Source organism: Petromyzon marinus, chromosome 6 (genome assembly GCF_048934315.1).
Source record: "Petromyzon marinus isolate PM22_M1 ecotype Great Lakes invasive population chromosome 6, UKy_Petmar_22M1.pri1.0, whole genome shotgun sequence".
NCBI lineage: Eukaryota > Metazoa > Chordata > Hyperoartia > Petromyzontiformes > Petromyzontidae > Petromyzon > Petromyzon marinus.
This window is the reverse complement of record NC_133672.1, coordinates 12607398-12634789: the sequence shown is the minus strand read 5'-3', so window position 1 is coordinate 12634789 and position 27392 is coordinate 12607398. Positions and strand designations below refer to the sequence as shown.

Here is a 27392-nt window from a genome sequence, read left to right as displayed (position 1 = left end):
GATTTACAAATTGAAAGAGGGCCTTCCCCCAAAATAATGTCTGCTTAGGGGCCCTCAATGGACTCACACCACCACTGCCCACATCAATACAATGAGTGGCAACCCATGCGTCTACTATGTACTCATTTTTTATTACAAAAGGAACATGTAACAATTACATGTAAGCATTTCCAATGCTTTTAATTATTTCACTACTACCGGACATTTATTTTTTCAACTGCTGTTGTCCAAAGAGGCATGCATTACACTATTATGTACACATTTTAAAACGGTTATAAATAATTCCTATTTGAAACTGTTCAAGTTCCCAGTACTTTTCAGTTAATATGCAGTAAATTTGTACAGCTTTTTTCATTTACAGTTTGTCCATTGTATCGTCATGTGAAATTAGTAAAAGAGGCACATATAAAAGGAGCGCATGTTATATCATCATGTAAGATATTTCCCATACACAAGGAACAACAATTATGACTTCTAAAAAAAATGTAGGCAGAAAAGTATATCATGTTGTGGTGGTAATCGGAAACAAAATACCATTTAATTGCAAAACGCCGTAATCACAGTTGTGACGCTGAACACAAATACCTGTACACGTTGAACATCCTGATACGTCAAAACACTGTGTCATGTTTCAATCGGCAATAAAAGTGCAATAAATATGTTGTGCAAAAAGTGTTCGACACGTAAAGTCTCTTCTATTGTTGCTTGTTAGTTATGTATGTCTCTGAAAATAATCTCTGTCCAATAAGGTACTGTCTATTAAAACAGTGTTATTTATTTGGGCCAAAGTGCCTTTATAGCCAGTTCCTGTTCTGTTGGGTAAACCATTTTTCATCGATAAATCATCCCCCATAGTTTCATTTAAGTGAACAATCTGAAATGAGTTTTCGCTCATCTCCAAAATAGAATTGTCCTTCTTCGTTCCCGACTCCATGTACTCACTCTCCCTCTTCCGACCTTTCTTGTAGGTGTCCCGAGACCACGGGCCCTTTCCAGATTTGTGGGAGTACCAGCAGCAGATTCCCAAAATCAGCACAATGAGAAGAATTACTGAACTACCTCCTATGAGGCCAGCAAGTTTCAGGGCCGAGCCATGACCATTATCCATCTCTTGCTCTTGGTTCATGCTATCGGTAAGATTGGGAAGTGCAGAATCTGCTGTTTTTGTTTCCAAACAGGTCGGAGTTTTGTCAAGATCAAAAACGTTTCTATTGACCAGAGGTTCCAAGCAGATTTTGTACAAAGTCATTGGATGTAAGTCCTTAAACAAGTGCAGTGTCCTATCACCACTGACGATGTTAATCATTGTGACAGTCCCAACATTTTTGTCGGATTTTTTCAAACTCAATTTATATGACTCCACTGGAAATGGGTTGTCCCAGATTACAGCAATCGTGTCCTCACTCACCGATGACACTTTAAGGACAATGTCAGCTGTAGTGTCTTTCCATGTGGTCGGTCTGCTTGTGACTGAGCTAAAAATATTGCTTTTAGTTGTAGCAAAGGGCAACGGGGTTCTGAGAATCAACAACGGACCTCCGACTGTGAACGTGGTCACCCCTGCAGTGTGACTTGGAGCTACAGCAGCTGTGGTGGTGGCTGGGCAAAAAAAATGCTCGGGAGGCAGATCTGTGATATGTATTCCTTTATTGCCGCCTGGCCCTTTGCAGATAAGCCCCTGCGCATTCACGGCATTGATGCGTAGCCAGTCTTTTAGCCAGAGGACTTTACAATCACAGTACCACGGGTTGTTTCGCACACCGAGAAATCTCAGTCCTTGTAGTCCATTCAAAGCGCCATATGGCAAGGTTTGTAGTTGATTGTTTGAAAGATCAAGAACACTGAGCCTTTTCAGGGATGAAAATATGTTGATTGGAATGTACATTATTCTGTTTTCCTGGAGAAAGAGTTTTTGCAGGTTCATTCTTGGCAAGTTAGCCACTGGAATTTTAAGCATATTCCGAGTGAAGGAGATTTCCGTCAAGTTCACAAGATCGTTAAAGGTCTTTTCATGGATTCCTTCATTAGTCAGCAAGTTTCCATCCAGAAACAGGTGTTTCAGCTTGCTTAGGTTCAGCAGAGCCTTTGCAGATATCGTTTCTATCCTGTTATCATCTAACCGCAGTTCCTCCAGATTCTTTGGCAGGTTTTCAGGTACCATACCTAAATTATTACGGGAAAAAAATAGCAGCCTAAGATTTGGCACTGCACTAAAACTACCTTTCTCAATCCCCACTGTTGATATCGAGTTGTCATCTAAGTGCAGAACTTCCAGTTTGCGTAACTGAGTGAGGGGACCCTTGGAAATGGTCCACATGCCATTTTCCTGCAAGTGAAGTTCTCTCACATTTCTAGGAAGATTGATGGGAAACTCCTCCAGTCGGTTGCTGTAGAGATACACCGTCTCGACTTTGAGAAGGTTTCTCATTTCAGGTGGAATCCCAGCATTGTTAATTTGGTTGTTTTGGAGATAGAGTGTCGTGGCGTTCCTTGGCATTCCACTTGGAATAGACGCTAAGCCTCTGTCGTTGCAGTAGACGAAGTCTCCATTACAGCGGCATGCAGATGGGCAGGCGAGGGTCGGCACAGTCACGAGCAGCAGGAGGATGAGCTCGACTGGAGAGATGCATCCCATCATTATGTGTGGCTCTGTGGTTATCAGCAGCATCGAAGAGGGTTTGACTTGGCACCTCGATATCCTCAGAGATCTGAAACATAACGGTAAGAAAAATAAAACCTCACCCAATGTTTGTTTCATAAAATAATTCAGAATCGTTCATTGAACGTAACTCTTCAGACATGCTTAAAACAAACGTAAACATAAGGATGGGAGATATTGGTGATATGATTTCTTTTTGTCTAAATAAACTGTGTTAGTCTGTGAAAATAAATCGTAATCCTGTAATACATGACATTATTTTGGAATCATGAGGAATAACACAGAGGCATACTGTATTTCATATTAATATAAATGGATGCATTTTTTTATTACAAACTCATCAGCTATATTTTTAGTTACGTACATTTTTCCGCGTAGTTTTATTTTCATTTCGTAAAAAGTTTACATTGTATTGGGCAAATGTCTTCCTCCTACATTCCTCTAATTCACAAAACAACTTTGTAGAAAACTAATTGAATTTGATTGATTTTTAAAATATTTATGAGTATCATTCTCTACCAAACAACAGCACAAAATCCACAATCATGCTTTTATGGGGTTTTAATCAGAAAAAATATTTTCAATATTCTGTGGTATATATTTTAAATTTTTTGTCTTTATATATTTCTTATATTTTGTATTAATGCATTGAGACTAATTCTTTGAGGATTATGCCCTTTAAATTTTGATTTAAAGCTTTCGTGACTTCAGTAATTCATATTCTTAGCTCTTTCGGTAAAGTCACGTTGAAGGGAAACAACAAAATAATAAAATATATATAAAACAATAAAAATTCTCACGACGTTTCGACCATAACACAAACGGTCGTCATCAGGTGTGAAAAGCAACGGCACACCTGATGATGACCGTTTGTGTTATGGTCGAAACGTCGTGAGAATTTTTATTGTTTTATATATATTATTATTTTATTGTTTCCCTTCAACGTGACTTTACCGAAAGAGCTAAGAATATGATTATGCCCTTTGTTCAGGAAATCCTCACTGACTCTCAAGACTTATTTTTCAGGAGTGTCCTGCTACATGTGGATGTTTGGCCAATCCCATGAATGCGTGTTTGGCATGAAGCATTCTTTTGGGCAACATCCAAACACAATCCTGTGGTAGAGACAGATTGTAAGGCAATATGAAGATAAAAATATCATAGGGGAAAAGGTAAGAGAAAAAAACCTGGCAACTAGATGGATCAGGGCCATCAGAGAATATGTTAAACAAGAACGGATTTAATGTATAGCAAGGTCCTAACTGCTAACTCAAACCAAGCCTGCCTTGAGGAAATCCATCTACAAAACACGTAATCCAATGATTTAGTTGTAAGATGCATTTGTCATCCACTGAATATATATTTTTTGAAATAATGACAGACTATTCAGATTATCACCAATCCCATTTACACTCATTACAATAAAATGCATGTGGCATACACTGCTACTTGTGTCACACGAGCAACTCAAGATATTATTCAAGTGCAATTTATGTCTAGAGATATCTAATGTAATTTATACTGCATCGCAATTTTATTTAAGATTTGTTTAAAAATGATTTAATGGTGATTACATAGTATTGTGATACTGAACATGAATCCATGCTCTACTTGAAAATATAGATATGTGCTGTGTGTGTTTTTTAAAGTAATTAATATGACATAAGTTGAAAAATGTATGGAAAAATATCAACTGGTACGCAGAAATGTGGAAATGGTCTGGGCCTTTTAACAACAAGCAATGAGCAGTCAACACATTGTATTTAACTTAAGTACTGTAATACAATTATAAACAACTTGATTTATGAAAGCACATGCATACCAGGGCAAATTTAAACAAATATCCAGGAAACAAATTTCTACATTCTGTAATGTGTGACGAGTGGCGCCTGGATTGGCAGGAGTGGGGGTTTGGTATGGAGAGGGTTTCAAGGCAAGTAAAAAAAATATATGCGAGCCATGTAATTTTAAAAATGAGGCTCCATTCAGGAAACAGAGCTTGTTTATCTTACTGGTTTTTTTTTGTTACCAGGTCATCGTGTCACTCTACTTGTGATTGTGTGTGTGTTAGTCCATTCCATTTGTAAAACACACTGACTAGAGTCTGATAAACCCATCACACAACTGACAAACAGCATTGCTTACAGTGAGGGAAAAAAGTATCTGATCCCCTGCTAATTTTGTACGTTTGCCCATTGACAAAGAAATGATCAGTCTATAATTTTAATGGTAGGTTTATTTGAACAGTGAGAGACAGAATAATAATAACAAAAATCCAGAAAAACGCATGTCAAAAATGTTATAAATTGATTTGCATTTTAATGAGGGAAATAATTATTTGACCCCCTCTCAATCAGAAAGATTTCTGGCTCCCAGGTGTCTTTTATACAGGTAACGAGCTGAGATTAGGAGCACACTCTTAAAGGGAGTGCTCCTAATCTCAGCTTGTTACCTGTATAAAAGACACCTGTCCACAGAAGCAATCAATCAATCAGATTCCAAACTCTCCACCATGACCAAGACCAAAGAGCTCTCCAAGGATATCAGGGACAAGATTGTAGACCTACGCAAGGCTGGAATGGGCTACAAAGACCATTGCCAAGCAGGTTGGTGAGAAGGTGACAACAGTTGGTGCGATTATTCGCAAATGGAAGAAACACAAAAGAACTGTCAATCTCCCCTCGGCCTGGGGCACCATACAAGATCTCACCTCGTGGAGTTGCAATGATCATGAGAACGGTGAGGAATCAGCCCAGAACTACACGGGAGGATCTTGTCAATGATCTCAAGGCAGCTGGGACCATAGTCACCAAGAAACAATTGGTAATACACTACGCCGTGAAGGACTGAAATCCTGCAGCGCCCGCAAGGTCCCCTTGCTCAAGAAAGCACATATACATGCCGGTCTGAAGTTTGCCAATGAACATCTGAATGATTCGGAGGACAACTGGGTGAAAGTGTTGTGGTCAGATGAGACCAAAATGGAGCCCTTTGGCATCAACTCAACTCGCCGTGTTTGGAGGAGGAGGAATGCTGCCTATGACCCCAAGAACACCATCCCCACCGTCAAACATGTAAGTGGAAACATTATGCTTTGGGGGTGTTTTTCTGCTAAGGGGACAGGACAACTTCACCGCATCAAAGGGACGATGGACGGGGCCATGTACCGTCCAATCTTGAGTGAGAACCTCCTTCCCTCAGCCAGGGCATTGAAAATGGGTCGTGGATGGGTTTTCCAGCATGACAATGACCCAAAACACACGGCCAAAGCAACAAAGGAGTGGCTCAAGAAGAAGCACATTAAGGTCCTGGAGTGGGCTAGCCAGTCTCCAGACCTTAATCCCATAGGAAATCTGTGGAGGGAGCTGAAGGTTCGAGTTGCCAAACGTCAGCCTCGAAACCTTAATGACTTGGAGAAGATCTGCAAAGAGGAGTGGGACAAAATCCCTCCTGAGATATGTGCAAACCTGGTGGCCAACTACAAGAAACGTCTGACCTCTGTGATTGCCAACAAGGGTTTTGCCACCAAGTACTAAGTCATGTTTTGCAGAGGGGTCAAATACTTATTTCCCTCATTAAAATGCAAATCAATTTATAACATTTTTGACATGCGTTTTTCTTGATTTTTGTGTTGTTATTCTCTCACTGTTCAAATAAACCTACCATTAAAATTATAGACTGATCATTTCTTTGTCAGTGGGCAAACGTACAAAATCAGCAGGGGATCATATACTTTTTTCCCTCACTATATCCATCACTGATTAAGAGAGATGTCAAGATGGCTTGGGTTCATTTTTTGTAGTATTTCTCATTTACTGGTGTCTTTCTGAAACTATATGGAAACATTATTATTCAAAATATGTATTATTACGGTGGTATAAAATAATATTACTTGTGAAAAACACATCTGCAATTTTGTTAATCGTCAACCTATCTTCCTGATTTAACAACTAAAGCTTTCAATTCATCATTGTCCGAAATACATATGCAATGTCTCTTTAATAATTTCCAAATAAACAAAGTCCCCCAGCTCTGGGCATACAGCATTACCAATGTGTGCACCATAGTCAGTCGATTGGCAAGTCACGTTTTGTGGGGTAAAGTGTGGGTAATTCCAAACTTCTTCCAATACATCTTGCATCTTGGCCAGAGTGGAAGAGTCGGTCAAAATCTCTTCTAGAGGGGGGCTACCTCTTGAGTTCCCTCAAGTAGAGGCACTCCCGCTAGCAGTGGGCAGAGCTAAGCAATTGCAGGGCTGCAGCTTTACCTCTACCACTTTGTAAACAAAGTAATTAATTAAGCAACTCGTGAATGGAACGACAGGAGTGACACCTGCACCGACGCTTCAGCAGCACAAACTCTGGCCCACAGCACAAGATGGAGCACTCTTGCTCGCTGTGCTACACAAAGCGCTGCAGCGTGAAAATTCCGCATGCGTGTGTTCGCGCGCGTGTGTCTGTACGTCTCTGTGTGTGTGGGTAGTTTAACTGCAACCAAAGCACAAAGATACGCAAATGTTAGCCAACCCCCCCCTCCCTACCTCCTACCCCAGCACATAGGTACATTTGACGTGCACAATGCAAGTCTCCCTCCTTTGCCTTGGCGCGTCCTCGCCTCCATACTAGAATACAGCACTCGCCTTCCAAGCTATTTCATTGTCGGGACATTAAGCGAGTTGCCAGTGCTCTTCATTCATTACACATTTGCGATGTGGAGGAAGTTTTAGCCTTGACGAGTTGTGTAATTCCAGGTGAGTAGACAACCCTGGGTTTTCCAACTCAAATAGAATACTTGGCTTTCACTCCCACCAGTGTCGACAAAGGATACAACACAGTCCTCGACTTACGAACTCCGACTTACGAACTCCCGACTTACGAACGCCCGACTTACGAACTCCCGACTTACGAACGCCCGACTTACGAACCAGCTTCCGTGATATTAAAATCACGTTGCTTAAAACGCGAACTCGTAATTGCAAGCTGAACTGTGGAACTATTTTTTTTCATAGGCGCGGTCTTCTGCCAGATGTATAATGAGTCGGCCTCGCAGCTGGGAGTGTTTGCGTGTGAAAGTGTGATTGTTTTCAGTTTCATTTAATTCGGTATAGCCCTGTGAGCCATTCGGCTCTTGAATCGGGTGCAACCGCAACAAACAAAAAAAATAAAAACATGAACAAGTAAACATCTTAAAGTGGACTACGTGACTGAGTGGAGGAGCAGTCGCGTAGCGGTCAGCGCACTATGAACCTGGGACCCCGAGTTCGATTCCCGCTCACGGCACAATATCAGAAACAATGATCTGAAACCGGTCCTGGACCTCCCCTAGGTCGACGCGGCCTCAAATGAGTACCTGGTGCGATGTGTAAACATCACCACAAGGGAGACAAAGGCGGCCGGGCGTGGTGTTGTCCACCCACCCCCTCGTGTGCCGTACCAGTCTTCGTAAGTGCTACTCATTACAACAGCGATTACTCCTACAATCTGTTAAGCCTATACATGGGTCTTTGCGTGCGTGCGTATGGGGGGAGCTGCAGTACAACAGCACGCTGTGCTACCAAACTGGCGACCAAAGTTCAATTCACGATCAACACCGGTGACAATTTTCTGAGTGAGACCTGGGCGGCCTCCCCTACGTCGACTCAGCCTCAAATGAGTACCTGGTGCAGTGTGTAAACAACGCCATTGGGGTGACAAAGGCGGCCGGGCGTAGCGCTGGCCACTCATCCACTCGTGTGCCGTGACGGCCTTCATCGGCGCTGCTTTTTACTGACAGCACTTGGCCCCAACAGTCTGTTAAGGCTACATGGGGGCTCGTTTTCGTTGGGGTGTGTGTTTGTGTCTTAGTTTTTGTCTGTACATGCGCGCGTGCCCCGTGTGTGTGTGTGCGCGCGCAATTGTAGTGACTCATTGCCGCCCTTCCGACTAAACAAGCTAGCATCAGGGCTCAACGTAAGTTAAAATCAAAGTGTTTTTCTATTTATGTTACTTTATTTTAAGTTGTATCTAATGTACAATATATTTATTACAATGTGATATGCAAATGTACAATATTTGTTATTAATTATGAGTTTAACAATGTTACCCTTTTGGTTGAACCATTACACATTTCATAACACTTAACGCATGGGCATTTGAATACAGTGCATTATTGTTCCGACTTACGAACGGATCTCTGTAACTAATCATGTTCATAACTCGATGACTGCCCGTATAGCCAGTTTTATAATTTAAATGGCATGAATGTGCGGCCAGATGCTGATCTGCTTAATCTTAATACCAATATGTTCATGGATAGAGATTTCAAATTGCTGCAATATCAGTAAACTAACAAATGCAAACATGCGTCTTAGTTAAATTGCTTACACGTATTGCATGCATGCACACAGTAATTATGAAAAAAGTTCATTCGAAAATAACGAACGCACAAGTAATATCTCATGAGCAATGTGTGCGGAGTACATGGCCTGTGAATTTCAATTCTAGATTGATCAAGATGAGCCAACTGTGATCAGGGATATCATGGAATCGCACCAAAAGGTCATAATTTACAATGAAGCCAAGTTCACTGTTTCAACCATCATAAGCTGGAGCAATGGGTATACCAGCAATGCAAATTAATCATAGCTAGTTTCTAAGCCATGCATTACCAAATCTTACTTTGTATGCATGGTTTCAGAGGCGCAATAATAAAGATAGAGTAGCAGTCAGACAGAACGCCCACAAAAGAGATGGAGCGATGAAATCAGCTCATGTGCAGGTGCTATGTGGATACATTGTAGGGTTGCGAGATATGACAACTGTTTGGGGAGGTTTTGATTTAAAGCTTTCGTGACTGCAGGGATTCATATTCTTGGTTATTTCGGTAAAGTCACGTAGAAGGGAAACAATAAAATAATAAAAATATAAAACAATTAAATTCTCACGACGTTTCGACTGCAACACAAGCAATCATCATCAGGTGTGAAAACCACAACAATAAAATTTGAAAAAAGTGGCGTTTTTTTTTACGTTAGCACCACGGAGAGCGATTTGACAGTTTGTTCAGATGGACAAGTCCATCTATGTTCGGAAAAGAGGAGGGGGGAGAAGAAAAATAACCATCAGGTCTCTTTTTTATTATGACATCCAAAAAAGGTAGCTTGCCATCTTTTTCGACTTCCATGGTAATGAGCCACTCTGTTCAATGAGCCACTCTGTCTACAGGAAAGCTACCCATACGGATGCTTACCTGAAACCGAATTCCCACCACCATCCATCCCAGAAGAATTATCTCATCAAGACTCTGCACCATAGAGCCCAATGCATATCCGACCATGAACATATAGCCAGTGAACTCAAGCACGTACACCAAGCTCTTAAGGCTAATGGTTATTCCGACTACACAATCCGCAAAGCTATCACTCCAACCATGAAGAAGGACCCTCTTGAGGAGCCTTTAAAAACCATCACTTTACCCTACATTGCGGGGATCACAAAAAATATCTCCAAAATCTTGAATAAACACAAGATCCAGGTCCGATTCAACACATTACATAAAATCCGTGTTCTGGTTCCGTCTGTAAAAGATGTGATTCCGGACATACAGTACCCTAGCGTCTACAAACTAAGTTGCCTCTGTGGTAGTAGTTACATTGGAGAAACCAAACGACATGTCTCGGACCGCATTCGTGAACACAAAGCAGATCTGAAACACGGTAGAACCAACACCTCGGCCGTGGCAGATCACTGTTATAATTCAGCAGGTTCACATGACATTGACTTCTCCAAGACATAGGTTCTTTGCAAGCCATCTGGCTACCATGAGAGATTCGTTCATGAGGCTATCCACATATACAAACACAGAGACAATTTCAACCGAGAAGATGGATTCTGGCTTAGCAATCATTGGAAGAATTTGATCAACCATTTCGGGTCTTAATTAATTGATCACGCTTAAGGTGGTTTTCAGACCGCATCCATTATTTTTCTTCTCCCCCCTCCTCTTTTCCGAACATATATGGACTCGTCCATCTGAACAAACTGTCAAATCGCTCTCCGTGGTGCTAACGTTAAAAAAACGCCACTTTTTTCAAATTTTCGTGTTGTGGTTTTCACACCTGATGATGATTCCTTGTGTTGCAGTCGAAAAGTCGTGAGAATTGTATTGTTTTATATACATGTGTTTTTTTATTTTATTGTTTCCCTTCTACATGACTTTACCGAAAGAACCAAGAATATGTTTGGGGAGGCTTTCAACTGGCCGGGGATTCACGATCGCTGATTATGCTGTACGGTTTCCAGAAAAAAAATGTGTTCAATGTTAGGAGTTTGCGTGGGGTTATTGCCATATGCATATTCTAGTGAACAGTTGATATGTTTTCATTGGACAATGAAGCATCCACAGTCAGGGATGTAGCAGAAGTAAAAAAAAAGAAATAATCGCTGTGGTGGTTCATTCTGTCAAGGTGTTTAATGGATCGTTCACAGGTCCATTGAAACATAAGAACAATACAAATGCTTCCTTAGAAATGTGCAATAGTAATACATTTATATAAGTACATTTATTTCTATTTTCATGTTTTGTACTGAAATCTTGGCCCTTGTGTAATAGTTGCAAGCATACACCCACACATTTCACACACAAGAGAAATGTTTGAGGCTCCCCGTGTTTTGTCTGCTACCAGTTACCAGAAACATGGTCAGATTATTGACAACGTGTGATGAACACTCCCTCAAAGGTGCTCTGCAAGCTGCTGTTGCAGATCATTTTGACAGACCACACTTTCCCGATTCTGTAAAAGGTCGCTTGTCTAAAAGTCACTACATTTCTCACACATCAGAGGGCTGTATTAATGCTTGAGGTGTCCTTTTTGCTGTTACTCACACGATGTGTTCCAGAGAATTCTGCATTTTGGAGGCCCGTTCCAGCCCCAGCATTGGCAGGCCACGTGGTATTTACGGCTTGTCCTTTTTGCCTTTTGGGGGGGGGGGGGGGTCTGTGTTCCTCGTTTGGGCCATTGGTGTGTAAAGAGGGCGCTAAAGGAGGTTGCCTTATTCTATGGTTAGGAAATTCTATCACTGGAAAGGCAGCTTGATAGCAGCTTCCATCACTCAAGCACTGCGAGTTGGGAGTCATGCATTATCGCCGAGAGAGCATTATTTTTTTAAGAATCGAAATAATTTACTAAGTATTAGTTGCCTTATAATTATTCTTTATTAATCCGATCATAATGGACAACAACAAGCGCTATGCACATACACAAATCCACCATGCTTTCGCTTCTGAGATAAAAAAGGCACCTAGTTTAAGGACAACTCGTTCTTAATTAATATAAGTGCTTGGGTGGATGCCAACTAAGGGAATCGAACCCTGAACTCATGGAGGGATTTATAACTCCGAGCGCAATGGGTCAATCACACCCACGAAAAATGTTCTCTCCAGACTACCTTGGCGCAAAGTCCGTGTGTATTACATACCTGTGCACATATGCAGTGATTGTGAGATGCACACAAGAGTTTATGTAAATGATTAAATTGTAGAGAAGCAGAGAAAGTTTTTTTCAAAAGGATCTGTGATTTTGAGTAAATTCAGGTAATCAGCATCTATCATATAATTGCGCTAATAAAAAAAAACACATACAACACTTTTCGTAACCCAAATGCACGTAAACACTCATTGACGATAAAACAATCATCCAAAACGATACTCCGTGGGTTGCAAGCCAGTCTTTTGCCATTCACATAACACACAGCTTGACTCGGGAAAATGCCCAACTCATTCAAATGCATTTTTTTATCTTACTTGTCAGCATCTTATTCTAACATAAAGAAAAATCAGCTGTTGTTATTCTAACAACAGTTATTCTAGCAACAGCCTCGGCACGGAACGTGCCAGAAACAAGTGGTTTCCATGCGCTCTGCCTCTCCGAAGCTTCTTGGACGAGCGGTATAGCCACAGAGGCCAGTTCTCAGGCTGCAACATATCAAAGGCGCGCAGCCCAAATGTGCCTGCCATGCGGAGTGCACGCGGCTGACAGGACGACCGGCGGTGACAAGGAACAGACTCTTTCCCGCGTCGCAACGACATCAAGTAAGATTAGCAAGTCAGCAACCAGCCCGCTTGTCAGCCCGAGGAAACGTTGACATTGAGCGCAACTCGTGGACGACAAAACACTCAGTCCATGCTCACTCAACATGGCGAGCACGTTCTGGGCCACTCGCACGATGTCACGGCGGCTTGCCAAAACGGTTAGAACTTGCTCGACACTGAAATAGCCAGATTCCATGGCAACCACACCCGCCCACTGTGTGTATGCAAGCGAGAGCGATCTTGGCCCGCGTTTGTGCTTGCCGGCGAGTTACTCCCAACATGAACGAAACCATTTCCACCGAGGGACAACGTCAGGCAGGTCGACAGTCCCGCACGCACGGCCTTGCCGTGTCGAGCGCGGAGTGCTCTTCAAGATTTAAACCGGAGCACGAACTTGCAATCGGACCGATATAAACGACTCCACAGCTGATGTGGGCCACGCTTGCGTTTAAGCTGAGGAGCGTGAGATATGGGAGGCTGGGGGATGCATTATTCCGGGACAAAGAGGGCTCCCGATGGTGATTGGTGTGTATAAAGTGTAAGTTTGAAATTGTGTCTATTTTAGCTTAAGTAACCAAGATACAAATAAATAATAATAATTTACAGGCCTTTGTCAATCCACTGCTGGGTGAAGGCTTGCCCACACTATTTTTTTAGTCACGGGGATTGTTTGACCATACTTTGTGTTGTTCAGTATCAGTTGATAAATGGGGGCGAGGGTACGACCAGTTAAAATATCGCTCGCCACTCATGATAGCTGTGGCCGGGAATCCAACTCAACTGGCAAACTTCATAACGCAAGATACCAACCACTATGCCACCACTGCCCCAAGTGTGTGTGATACGAATGACTTTAATTTGGCATATATAAAAAATGCTATACTGCACGTGATTATTAATGTGATTTAATTCACAGATTTATATTTACACAAAACATAAAAAGTGTTTTTGTCCTTGTTCAGGGTGGTTAACAGTTTATAACTGTGTTTCAATAAACATTAAAGGAACGCGTGCTTGACCTCTGCCATTTGCCGATGTTTGTGTGTGTGTGGACGCGGCATTTATTACCAACGCCTTCTACCCAACTATAATTGGGACCCAGAAAAATATTTCCAAATACCTTTCCTGAGCGTCATATTGCCACAGAGATCTGAGCAATAGGTCATTTAGATCTCATTTTATAAATGTTTCTTTGAAACTTTAATGTTCAATTTTCTTTCAATAGGTATGGAAATGCCAGCAGCCTAAAGGTTACATGGTGGCATACATGGCCATTGCAGTTTCATTGGATTTTGTTGGCTTACTATTTCAGCCAGCCAGTTCATCATGAAAGTGGCACAGAGGTAATCATTAATGGGAGAAACATTTATTTTCATTTGGAATATTGACGTAGCGTGTGTCACACTGCAAGCCCTTAATGGGCAAATAGGTCATTTCAATTTTTATATAAAACATCACTGCACGTGCAATATGGTTCTCAGTCTTTCATTCCATGTTTTTTTTAATGTAAAGTGGCACACACTGCTATTGCTGGCGAAAAATATATAAAAGGAAAAAATATTAATAACAAAAATAGCAATTCAGATATAAAGACATACACCAAAAAAAGATCATTGTAAAATCTAGGACACAACATTACTAAACAACATAAACGTGGTATGTACTATTCAATTATTTATTACAAACAGGTAATGCATTAAGGTGATTTTTTTTACACTTTCAAAGGGTACAATCTGAATTTCCAGGACATTGCATGTGTTCCTTAGATAAACTAGAGGACACAGAAATGTTTTTCTCATGTCAGCGTTTACATTTGTGGTGCCACAGCCGGCTCTATTTCAAAAAAGTGCCAAGTGGAACCCCTGCACTTTCCAAAATGCTGCCTGCCATCAGCTTTACATTATTAAAATAGCAATACGCATCTCGCAATGTGTTGGCGAAAAAGGCAATTTCATGTTTAATAAAATAAACTTTTGCATTTCCACATCTATATCTGCACCAGGTCCACCTCACGTGGCATTCGTGCCTAAGTGGAGAACACGGGTGCACACACCGGATTAGGTTGCATGCCGAGTTTTAGGAACATTTTTTTTAAAACGGAGATGCCATTTTTTTCTTTCATTCATTCGCTCCACCACACTGAGCCAAAATTATATTTCTTAAATGACAGTTTATTTTAAGAAATAACATGTTTGCCCTTATACATCTGAAATGGATACAATAGTAACATTTTAAAAAGTAAAATATTGTTTAATGAAATTAAGCTAAATTATTTCTGCAATTTTATAACACTCATTTATTTTCTTAGTGGTACATTTTGAAACAATGAAATACCCATGGCTTTTCGGCAAACACTGCATGGTTGGACCGAAACATTTTTTTATAACAACCCTCATGCCTGTTGACCAACCATATAATATCACTGGACGAGAAACATGCTTATAATGTGAACATCACCATCATCAGCAGCCATGATCAATTTACTGCTGAACGAAAGCCTGCCCAAGCACAGGTCTGTGATGTGAGAATAGTGTCTTAAAATAATTAAAGACCCACATTTGAAGACTAACAATATATCTATATAATATCAATGACATTGCATTCGAGATGTTTACATTTAAAAAAAAAATAATTTTGTATATACATATGCTAAAGTGGGCATATATCTCTACCATTCTAACGGCGTATTAGGGATTTTCCAAAAGTTGTAAAAATAATGTCGTAAATGTATATATAGAGGCACACTATTTTGAGCAATTTATTAAATGTTTTATATACAAATTTGCTTTAAAACATGGTCCTTTACAGATTACCAGTGCCTTCATACGATTTTTGTAAGTTTTAATTCTAAAACCTTTCAGCATCTTCTAATTGGCATGAATATGAACATTTATATATTTGTATTTTTAGAAACCGATTTTTTTTTACAGATAACATACAAGCATTGGAGAACGTAAAATATGTTTTCGCCCTCTACCTGATGACGAACGCTTGTGTTGCGATCGAAACGTCGTAGTTTTTCGTTTTTTTGTTATTTTCTTTGAACCCATCTACGTGACTTTACCGAAAGACCCAAATAATATATTTTAGGTTTTAACCAACCTTCAATTAAAAACTTTTAATATTTGTTTCCGTCTTAATTGTTAGTACTCATGGTGTCCAGGAATACCTGCAGAATATTGAATGCACTACACTACTGTTTCTGAGTATACATACCTGAATGGTGCCTGTCACTTCATAACTTTGGAGGGAGAGCCATAAACTAGTTAGCGCTTTTATTTCTTGTGTCAAATTTGCTTCTCTCAGAAACTGAAGCCTTTGGCGTAATTTTGTGTTGGTTTAAAGCAGACTCCAATGCTATGCATTTTAATAATTCCGTGAAATTACAGGACATTTCAAAATACAGTTCCCATAAGTCTGCTATGAAGAAAGTGTCGTGTTAGTACGTGGGGCACAATTACACAAAAAATGTGTCTGCCGCTTTTTAACGAGACATGGTGCTGTTTATATTAAGTAATGTGACATTATGTTTGGCATATTATTTTAATTAAATTAAGTAGTTGTACTTATTGTAAAATTTCTGAATTTATTCAATATTAAGCTTCACCAAGGTGTATAAATGGAAGTTATATTCGGTGTCGCACATTTGAAGTTGCAGCATTTGATTCGCACCTACTTTCGAAGCAAACGTGTTTACATTTTAAACGTGAGTACCACATAATTGTGCACACATTTAAAAAGTTCACCACTGAAACATATACATAAGACGCGACAAATAAAGTTTTGATGAATAGAGCTTAAACATCGTATTGGGCTGATTTGAAATCGGATATGAAGCCAAACCTTTATGCACTGATGAAATCATGTGTTACTGGAGGTAAATTCATAACATATCCCCATTCGCTTGTTCAAACAATGGGCAGTGGTCATCTCTCATTTTACTCATTTCACAGACTTGAGAAAGACTGTGAAATGCATCAACCGTAACAGAAACGTTGGCTCACACTCGTCTTATTTGACCATTATACGTTGTTACGGTAGAGACGCGAGTGTATTGCCTATTATATAGAAAGACCGAGGTGAATGGGACATCACAGAGTACACACAGATTCACATTTACGATATGATACCGCCTAAGGCTCTCACAAAGATCTAATAGTCCGCGCTATCAATACGCACAGTGCAGCACCACTTCTCTCACTCTTTCTAGATCTGTTTTAGAAGTTTGGCAGAGATATCATGCCCAGATTTTCTGAGATTTTCACACTCTTTTGTAGTCCCGGCCTGGAAAACACTAACGCTCACACACCAAAAAAACCATAGATCTAATGCTCGGGTACGCTAAACTAAAACGAAACTAGTTTATTTTACAAGGTAGGGCCCACTGAGCTATATAGCTCTTTTTCAGAAGCGACCTGGCAACAAATGATGGCTCAACGATGTGGCTTATCGTGTGGAAATTCATAGCAGCCAAATACTCGAAACGCAATGTTTATAAAGGTGGAGGGGGAAAAAAAGGAGAGCCCAGAGAAATATCCACGCGACCACAGAGAGAACTTGAAAACTCAAAATATACAGCAGGCGTCAAGGTCGGGCTCGAACCCACGACCTCCTGTATACCAGGCGAGAGTTAACATCTCGCCACATTATTTAAAGCATTAGCTCGCACGTGGTTGCTCACGAATTTCTCGAAAGAACATCTTTTTCTATTTTAACTTAAATCCATCCTTAAAACATCTAATGCGCAAGTTTGCATGAACAGTGGCAATTACAAAAAGATAAAACAAAAAAATAACAACACGTCGAAGATTTCGAATCCATCGCGGAAGCAGCAACAACACCAACAACAAAACAAGGCTAAGTGTAACGCAACATGTACAAAAAATAAACACGTGTTAAAGCGATGAACGCCGCTCACCGTCTGCGGAACGTGCGTGGTGGCTTTCGAGAGAAACGAGAAGCGCAATCCCAGCAAGCGGTACTCACCACAGACTGTGCACAACGCCTTGTTCTGCAGACCTCATCGCGCCTCGAGCCGCGCTAACTTGAGCCGCCAACTTTTCTCGACATTCGTTCGCGATTTTTGTATTTTTTTTTTAAAACAAAAAAAGCACGCGCGCACGCACACACACACAAGCCGCCCTATTCCGTCGTGCTTTGTTCCCCTCGTGCCGGTGTCGTCCGCCGCCGCCGCCAAAAGAACGCAACTTTTGATTTAGTTGCACCTACGCGCCTCTCGGCAACAACAACAACAACAACTCTCCTACCTCTCTCTGCCACTGGTGTGACTCCTCTCGCTGTCTCTCGTTGTTGCTGCTGCCGCCGCTGCTGCTGCTGTCTGACAGACGGACGGACAATGTCAGTTGCGCGCGACTCCGCGTGTCGCGAGCTCCTCTGTTTCTTTCTGACAGGGCATGGAGCTAATACCCAGGGCGGCTGCATTTGTTAGTGCTGGGTAAGGGGGAGGAGAGGTTTCACCACCACCCCCATCACGTTGCGGGAGGATGGGGCGGCTGGCGTGCAAGGGGGGCGTGGAGTGGCTCCGCTTTAAGCTGCTGCTGCTGCTGCTCGAATTGGCTTTACCCTCCTTTTTTCATCAACATGGACCCTTCCACATGGAGCGCTGTCAAAATACATCAAAGCTGCCCCCCCCAAACCACCACCCCACCCCCCCACATTGCCTCGTTGCATATGTTGTTGGGGCAGGCCATATTTTGTCTGCGTTATTTGAAAATCCAATTAGTGTGTTTGTTAGATTGAAAAGTTTCTTGACACAACGTGCTGCAACTGCATACGTTTGCGTGTCTGTATGTATACGTTTGGGTGTAAAGCGCAAAGGATTTCTCAATCGAACAATAGATACATTGGTTTAAAAGAAAGTATAATTTGATCAATGTGTTGTAACTTACATTTTTTTAATTGATTAAACACACTCCTGTTGTTGATTAAAAATGCATCTCCTATTAAGTACAAATATTCTGCTGGCTATATTTAAAAGAAAATCATCGGTATCTGTGTTAGAAAAACAACATCTTCCGTTTGGGTTATTTTTAATTTTACTTTCTCTGTAAACATCTGGCACATTTTAATTGAAACGGCTATTTAAAGCCGTCGATAAATATAGCCCCAAACTTGTAATATCCACAGCACAGAAAAAAATAGCCTGACCACCGGAGCAGCGCGTTGTTCATTCTCAGGTGGTGACCACACTTAGGTAACAAACAGCCGATAAGATTGTATTGCACTTTACGTTGCCAATCTCATTGACATTCAGTCCAATGTGACCCACACTTGGGCACGAGTAATGCAGATTTCAGCACCCTGGGCTTTCACGGAGAGCTTCAAACGCCGAAGCAACTGTTTGACATTCAGCGGGACATACTGTAAGCTTGAGGTGCCAACTTAACTAATCGGCCACATGCATCATCACAAAGAGACAAAGTCAAACATGCCGACGCTACTAACCCCTGCTTAACAAAGACATATGATGCACAGCAAGCAGCAGCTTCATTTCCAATGGTGTCTAATTTGCTTTACTTAACCTTTGCGCTGCAAATAGCTCGAGGAGGCCTATGTAGATCTCTTTCGCTACGAAGATGAAGAATTCAAGCTCAACCTCATGAAGAGTACATCCTCCAAATCGGACTTTTTCATGGGAATAGAGTATGCAATAACTGCACCGTCAAGAATACATTCACCGTGTCTAAATGTAAGTGTTTTAACGACTAATTATATTGCACAGTAATGCAATTATAGTTTAAAAAAAATAACATTTCGTGTAACAATGTCTCCAGATGCTGCTCCGATATGTAATCTTGTTCAGTTGTTCATTTTTTTATTCAACAGGTATGCAAATTGCAGTTAGTGAAAGCTTAACAAGCAGGTAAACGTGCATTAAATCAACTCTGGGCTATTTGGGAAGTACAAATTGTGTCCCTGGTGCATTAGAATACATAATTGCCAAAATAAACAAGCAGAATTAGTTTAAACCCGTTATTATATAGGGTGCAAGCAAAAATAACTTAATTTTTGCTTCAACCGTTTGGTATATCTACCATTTAGATATTGCATTAATTAATTATGCATTTAAAGAGTAGTGTTAAGCATCATCGGCACAAAAGCTTCATAGGCATCATGATCATCACGATCCATGGGCAGATAGCCCGTAGGTGTCCATTGCACATGTCATTATTTGTTTCCACTTTTCTCTGTCTTGTGCCAACATACTCCAGTAGTGCCACGTCTTTCTAGCACCAATCTCTTATGCCGTTGTCAAGCCATTCTCTGATACGTATTATTCTCTTTCTGGTTCCTTTCATTTTCTAAGCAACACATTTTAATTTTCCTATTGTTGTACATCCTACATGTGTGTCCGAATAGTTTCAGTTTCCTTCTCATCACTGCCTGCATCAGGTCTTCTTCTATGTGCAACGTTTTTCTTACTTCTATATTGGTCACTCTTTGGGTCCAGTTTAGATGCAGTATCCGTCTATAGCAAAAGATTTCGAATTCCAACATCTTATTTCTGTCAGTCTTTTTCAATATCCAAGTCTCGCAGGCATACAATGCTGTACTGAACATGCATGTTCTTAAGATGTTAAATTCGGTAATGTAGCTGATTTGTTAGCTTCTCCAGATGCCATTGAATTCAACCCTTACTCCTTTTGCCTTTGCGATCCTCACTCTTATGTCTAACGTGCAGTTGTCCCATGTCAGTAGATTTCCCATGTATACAAATTCCACTGCACATGTCATTCAAATCAAGATTATACAAATTCCTTTCGAGTCACAATCATGGTACTTTCTATTATTACTTATGTCTCAATGTCCTCCCTTCCAAACACCATCGTCTTTGTCTTTTCCACGTTAGTCCTCAGTCCTGCATTCTTTCCTGACTTATTCGGCACATGAACACTTTCCTGCAGTACTACGCAGCTTTCTTGCCTAAAAAAACAAATCAATAATAGTCTGCTAGGTATTGTTTTGCCCATGTTATCAGGCAACCTAAATTACACGTGTGATGTATTGCCTAATTCAAGTGATGTTTGCCCCCACTCAGTCAATTGCAACATCCTTAAATGTGGTTTGGACTGAATGAACAAACAGACATCTCATCAGAAACCCACAGAGCGTAGGCTGGACGACAGCCTAATGCTTTGGGTGGTCAGACTTAGCCCTTTCCAAAGAAATGCATGCAGAATTTCCACAGAGTGAGCATCTTGGGTGGCCTGATCTGGGTTATAATTGTAATGTGATGTCTGATCTCTATCCATTGTGTCTTCAACAGCTACAGCTAGATACCACGATAGGAATTGAAAATATCTATGCTAATTATATCATGTACTACACCATGGCTTAATTCACACATTGGCATATACCCCTCCCCATTCAATTATTTTTTGGCAAAATCTTGCGAACGTCTCCATTACCAACGATGGGGGCAAATTGCCAAGGTGATGGGTTTTCTCCCGCTTCATGAAGATGTTAATTTTGCCGCAATATTTCAGCCACATACAAACAGCTTGGCTTTCGCACAGCACGTAATTGCCATTAAATTATTCTGACTTTGACAACACTACGTGGTCTAGGTCAAGTGTTTGCCAGCGCAGTGAAGAGCAGTCATGTTATGTGCAGTCAATTCCCTGGGCAAGATCAACATGGGAAATTCGACTTCGGGGAAAAGAACACGTTTCTCTGCTATACCACATGTATCCATCCATAGCAAACTATATCTATATATAGACTGCTCATGCTGCTTTACTACTTGCATCGATAAAATTTTACATCTGCAGACATTGTCTCTCTCTCTTGATCTGTGTGCTGTAGCAATGATTGTTAATGTTGTGCTGCAGGTGTTGGATTAGATTGCGTTAAATTACTTTGGGAGCTCAGTTTTACCTTTTATATAGTTCGTGTTATTGAAAGCAGTTTATTGCCACCAATTGCTCAAGAGGGCAAATTTTCTCATCCTGGGTTCCATTATTTTCCTGCTATGACTCACTTCACATAACTACATCACCTTTAACAAATTCTACATACATTTTGGCAATTCTCTGTAGATGCTGCTGTAGATAGTCCCTACTGGTTGACACATGTAATGTAATTATTTAGTTTTAGTTGCCTAAGATATTGTAGACAGAAATGGTTAGGCCTTCTTACCATACGCCCAATCCCAGTAGGATGGAGGTGGAGGGGTTTTAAAGCTTTGTCTTCTCAAAGTGAACCCACGGACAAGGGTTAAATCCATATACTGCCTGGCAAATTATTTTATAAAATACTAGTTATATTTCATTACTGGGATAATATGGTGATAGAATTACACGTCGTAATTGTCTTGGCTATATGCTGATGCAAGTCGGTGCTGATAATAAAACTGCCACATCTGCTATAAACCTTATACCGGAGAGTTATTTACAAGAACCCACCAAGGGAAATGTGGAGCATATTTGGAAATGAGCATTTATTCACGTTCACCAGTTGTTGGCACAATGGGGCCGCCTTATTGCATTTTTATTGCTTGTGCATTTTATAGGGGAAAAAAACACCTTTAAAAAAAGACAGCTGGAATTCAAAAAAAAATTGGGTCTCTGCCCATGTGCAATTTCCTGCTTTCACTGTCTGCAGGTCTGCATGATGCAGGCTGCAAGGGGGACCAATTTATGTTAACCGTGCGCATTTGAATTCTAGAAAATGTTTGGGACAAGGCTGTTGCTCTCCCCACTTGCCCAGACCAAGGCACATAATCCCTCTCCTGGGTCCTCGCCATGGAAGCCGCTACTGTTGGTGAATATTAAGTATACCCCAGCACCTCCAACACTTCAACTTAACCGACACTTCATGGTTTTTAAGTATTTATTTCTGTTCTTTCTTTGTAGTTAAACTAATTGAATCCAACGAGGATTGCTAAGACATTGCAACACATCACCGTATCGCTGACATTAACACACGGGGTTTTCAAAGTTCACGGAGCATGAATTTAAAAAAAAAATCATCCTTTAAGCTTAAACGTTTTGGCAAACGGAGGCTGCAAGGACTCGTTGCTTAAAATTCCCATTGCTTCACATGGCAGCAGGATGCAACCTCCTGTTTGGCAGTGAGTATGCATTTGATACATATTCACTGGGAGACAATGCTTCATACTAAGCTTATGTTAAAACCCTGCTTAGGTCTCAATACTTACTCTCAGAATAGGTGCAAAGTGTAGTCTAGTACAGAATGGCCTGGGTTTGCACTATCTGTGAGTAGTGCACACATTGACAATTAACCGCATACTATGTGTTGTTCGGCATGATGTCCGACGTTTCATTCCATTTTCTGGGAGCTTCTTCGGGAATGTAATTGAACAGCTGAACTTTACTTGCTCGATGACATAAATTATACTATGTAACACGATTTTTGTTCCTGGGTAGTAAATGTTATTTTCTAATTGCTTGTGCCTCAAAAGTATAGAAAATGGTTATTATTCCCCACAAACTTTGCTTTTGTGACCAGGACTTTATATGAAGGAATTACACAAATGCTCACGTTTCTCATTGAAAATAGGTCAATTTCAAAATATCACTGTCCTGGTCACAAAAGCAAAGTTTTTGGGGAATAATAGCCATTATTTGTACTTTTGAGGCATAAGCAATTGGAAAATAACACTGCCCAGGAACAACAAATATATATTTACACAGTTTATCCAGTTTCTGCTGGTGTTTCATGTACCCCAGTCGATCCATGTGTCCCACATGGTCTCTATTTAAGGTACCATAGCTGAGCATTGGGTTTGAATCACCAGAAGTAAAACTATATATTTTAAAAAATCCTATCCAACAGTGCAATAACTAAAAACAGCAGCTACATTTAAAATGTATAATGAAACAATAATTAACAGCGATTTCAATCCACTGTTGGATGGACCATACTTCACCTCACTGGTCAGTTGGCAAAGGAGGGTCTATGATTGGTTTAGATATCAATCACCACTAATTTTAGCCACTGGCGGGAATCTAAGGTAGCTGGATTAATCGTGCAGTGCGATAACCACTGAGTCTTGTAATACGTTGGATTTTATAAATGATGCCACCAGGCTCCACGAATACTCGCACCCACTTGGGGTTCAATGTTAAAACATAATTTTGAACGGTGTTTTTTAAGTATTATTATTGGCACAACAATAGGTTTGCCAACACAAAAGCAGACATAATTTAATATTAATGCATTCAATCATACCTTTCTAAAATCAATTTAAGTTTCATTTTACAAAAAATGCCATTTCACCAAAAACACAGATGGAGGAAATTACTAAGCTTTTAAACTTTACGTAAAATTCTCCTGAACTTTTTTGACAATTTCTTATTTAAACACACCTGTGGGAAAAATATACTCTGACCACTTTTTAAAGGTTAAATGGACAAAAGCGCAGTGAGAAAGCAAGTGGTTCATTGAAAATGTGTTATGTTTATTTTCTACAACGCGCACCGTCACCTCTCGACAAAGACATCAGCATGTTTACAATGTTGGTTTAGCACAGCTTTGCACACTGTCATGCACAGTGATCACACTAAGCCATTCGATAATAGGGTCACACCTGGTCATTACGTTGGGCGGCGCATCGCAATGCGGCTCACACAAATAGGCAGGTGTGTTTAGCATGACAGGTTGCAGTATAATAAAGTGGGAGACGTGTCCAGTTTCTCACACGGATGAGACATCAGTATGCTCCTATGCCAACAGACATACACATTTGTTCTTACTCTCTAGATTATAAGACACACTCCCCCCCCCACACCCCCCCCCCTCTTGTATTTTTAAATCAAATAATCCGGTAGGGGTGTGTGTGTGTAAGACCAGAATATATGCAACATAACTTTATTGACACTGAGTACAAATTTGGGGTGCATTTTGTATTCTGGAGAATACGGTAGTCATGTTGGCTTAACATTCTTGTTCATAGCAATTATCAGTACAACTGTAAACACAGTGATGCTGAGAATTAGATAAAGGCCATTTGTTTTATTGTGGCAGTTTGTGTGATCACGATGCTGAATTCTGTCAAGCAAAATATCAAATCGCAGGTGGCACCAGAAAATGATAGCTGCAACACTTGAAACCGTTGCTATTCACCACATAATCTTTTAATTTCCACACATCAATGGAAAATTATTCACGATCATTTCAAAGTGATTCCATTATATGATGGAAATTTTATGTTCACTATTTTTTTTCATAAATCGTCTAAATTTGGAGTTTTTTGTTCACATGTTCAAATCTATCAACATTAGCACTGCTTTCAAGAGCCTTGGAAATGGAATTGCTTAATCAGCATGTTTAAACCTTACCATATTTCCACATTGTTGTAATTTATGGTAATATTTAATATTTTAAAACACTGATCTCAATATTTTATACATATTAATGAGGCCACTAAACATCAGCGAAGCATTCTGTATATTCACGGATTAATTTATCGTTGGAATATTCTCCGAGGCCCTCCCACACCCAAGCCACCGGAGCTCAACCCCACTTGACAGCGTGGGGGAAAGGGGGGATATTTTCTAGAGCTCAGTCCTGAACAGCTCTAGCTGAAATAAAGCCCCTGTGTATATTCAAACAAAGATAATTCACGCAGGTTATCGTGTGCCAGATGTTAATTTAAACACAGGGCACATTCTCAACTTTACAGAATAATCGAGGTTACTGTTGTTTTGCGTTCTAAAATAATTGTAGTCATTTGAACGTACGATATATACATTTATCTGAGCTTCCCGTGAAAGGGATGTTCCAAGCACTACTAGTCTTCAGATAGACATGCTGATAGAAAAAAACAAATCTGGAAAGTATGAAAGTCCACAGGCACAATTTTCGTAGGGATATAAGGTGTGAGAAGCGAAGTCATGAATTCACATTCAGGCACGTGGAGCCCAAAGCCCTCCCACGGAATGTTGGATATGACAGTGAGCAGTTGATCGAACCTGTGAGGAGAAACTAAATCTACGTCGTGTAGATTTAACAGCTGACCTATTTTTTTTTACCCTGGTATGATTTTCTTGCGTTATTATGGACTTGACAGAACATCCTTAATCAGTTATAGAATTATTCACACACGAACAAAATAGGTTTGAAAACAAATCAACCATGAGGTGTTCCAAATCATTGATTTTATGCACCAGATGCAAGGTACGTTGGCTTTCGCTTTGATGCCTTTTAAATACCCGCATTTTATCTTCAGCAGGCTAATAATTTTGCTGAGTGAGATCGTAAATATGATTTTCCAACTGTGGGCACAAGTCATGATCTAATGATGTTTTGGATACTTAATCTGAATTCTCCGTCACAGCACGCCATCTTTTTTTTTCCGGACGTCTTTGAAACCTACACATAAGTACAGTTGCATATATTGTACGAGAGTCCTCCTAATCCTAATGCGCTTATTTAAGTACAGTAATACTATAAATGCATTTTGGTCCTGGTGAATTCCACAGAAGCCACTAATAGCCATTTTAAATGCAATATTTGAAATAAAGATAATAAAATCAATATTTCCTTGCAAAGATATTGTTATCCCCGTGCCTCTGGCAATGGCATAAGTGTATAATCAAAAGATCCAGACAGACTTTTGGACATTGCTGTGAAGATTTAAGCAGGGAAATCCAGGGATACATGGCAGGCAAGCTCTGATATCCAAGCCCCCCGGGCAAGCACTGATTTAGAACGGAGGCTTGCTCCAGCTTATAACTCTTTAGAAGCCAGCATTACCCCCAAATGAATGCCATAACATCATAGCACTCCATCCGGTAATGCCATATTTAAAATTAGGCAGGTTACCATTATCATGATTGCCGGTGCTTTGCAGTTCCACATGCTTAATATAATAATAAATGGCGAGTACCCAGAACCATGCTGTCAAGTGCACAAGCAAGCACACAATTTGTGTGATCAACATCACTCACTGGGTTAGCGAGCTCATACAGCATGCAAGTCCTCTGACAGTCCCCCAAAGAGACATGTCGAACGAAAAGACACATCCATTTCTCAAACCGCTTTTTAATTAAGTTTCATAAACCATAGCCATCGGTTTAGCAATACACGTACATATGTTATCATCTAATTGCGCATAAACGGTATATGAAGGAGAGATTCTGCATGCAAGCGCAGAGAAACAAAAACTACGCACAGTAATTATTTTGTTCTGTTTTCTGAACAGGCACAATTAACCTGAAATTATTGTCCAGATCAACCAGGTGCTACCTTGACTCATTTCAATTGCCCGACCATATTACAATAATTTAGGCTGGGAAAATTAGTTCATTGAGTTGTAAATTGGGAAAAAAATTGTAAATGACTACTCTTTTGTCATCAATTACTTGGACACCTTAATAAATTGGCACCCGCCACTACATCCTGTCTTCTAAAGGTAGGAATCCCCCTTCAAGCCACGCTCAGTATGACGCAGCCGATGATGCCTATGACACCAAGCCCCTAATTTCACCTCCCGTCCAGTGTCACACATGAAAACGGAGGTGAGTCTCTTTTCACCCAACTATTTCCTTGTTATCCGATTCGTCAAGTGATGGAATCAATGATCAGAAGCGAAATCCTTTACTTAGATAGTCGGATAGCCCAGCTGTACAATAATTGCACATCAAGCAATTTAAATGTACCCGCACATATAAGTGATGAA

At 40.5% G+C, this 27392-nt stretch overlaps 1 protein-coding gene across 3 annotated transcripts; it reads right to left on the bottom strand.

Annotated features, from left to right (window-relative positions):
• Positions 1-112: 112 nt before the first annotated feature.
• On the bottom strand, positions 113-18230 carry LOC116939471 (leucine-rich repeat transmembrane protein FLRT3). Of its 3 annotated transcripts, none has more exons than XM_032947874.2 (2): positions 17714-18230; positions 113-2708 (listed from the first exon to the last, which is right to left on the bottom strand). In XM_032947874.2, exon 2 carries the CDS (start codon positions 2666-2668, stop codon positions 713-715), a length of 1956 nt encoding a protein of 651 aa, XP_032803765.1. In that variant the 5' UTR covers positions 2669-2708; positions 17714-18230; the 3' UTR covers positions 113-712. The 3 variants fall into 3 exon arrangements, with proteins under 3 accessions (XP_032803765.1, XP_032803766.1, XP_032803768.1); XM_032947875.2 differs by having other exon boundaries at positions 17995-18230; XM_032947877.2 differs by lacking the exon at positions 17714-18230 and adding an exon at positions 17646-17667.
• Positions 18231-27392: the final 9162 nt, after the last annotated feature.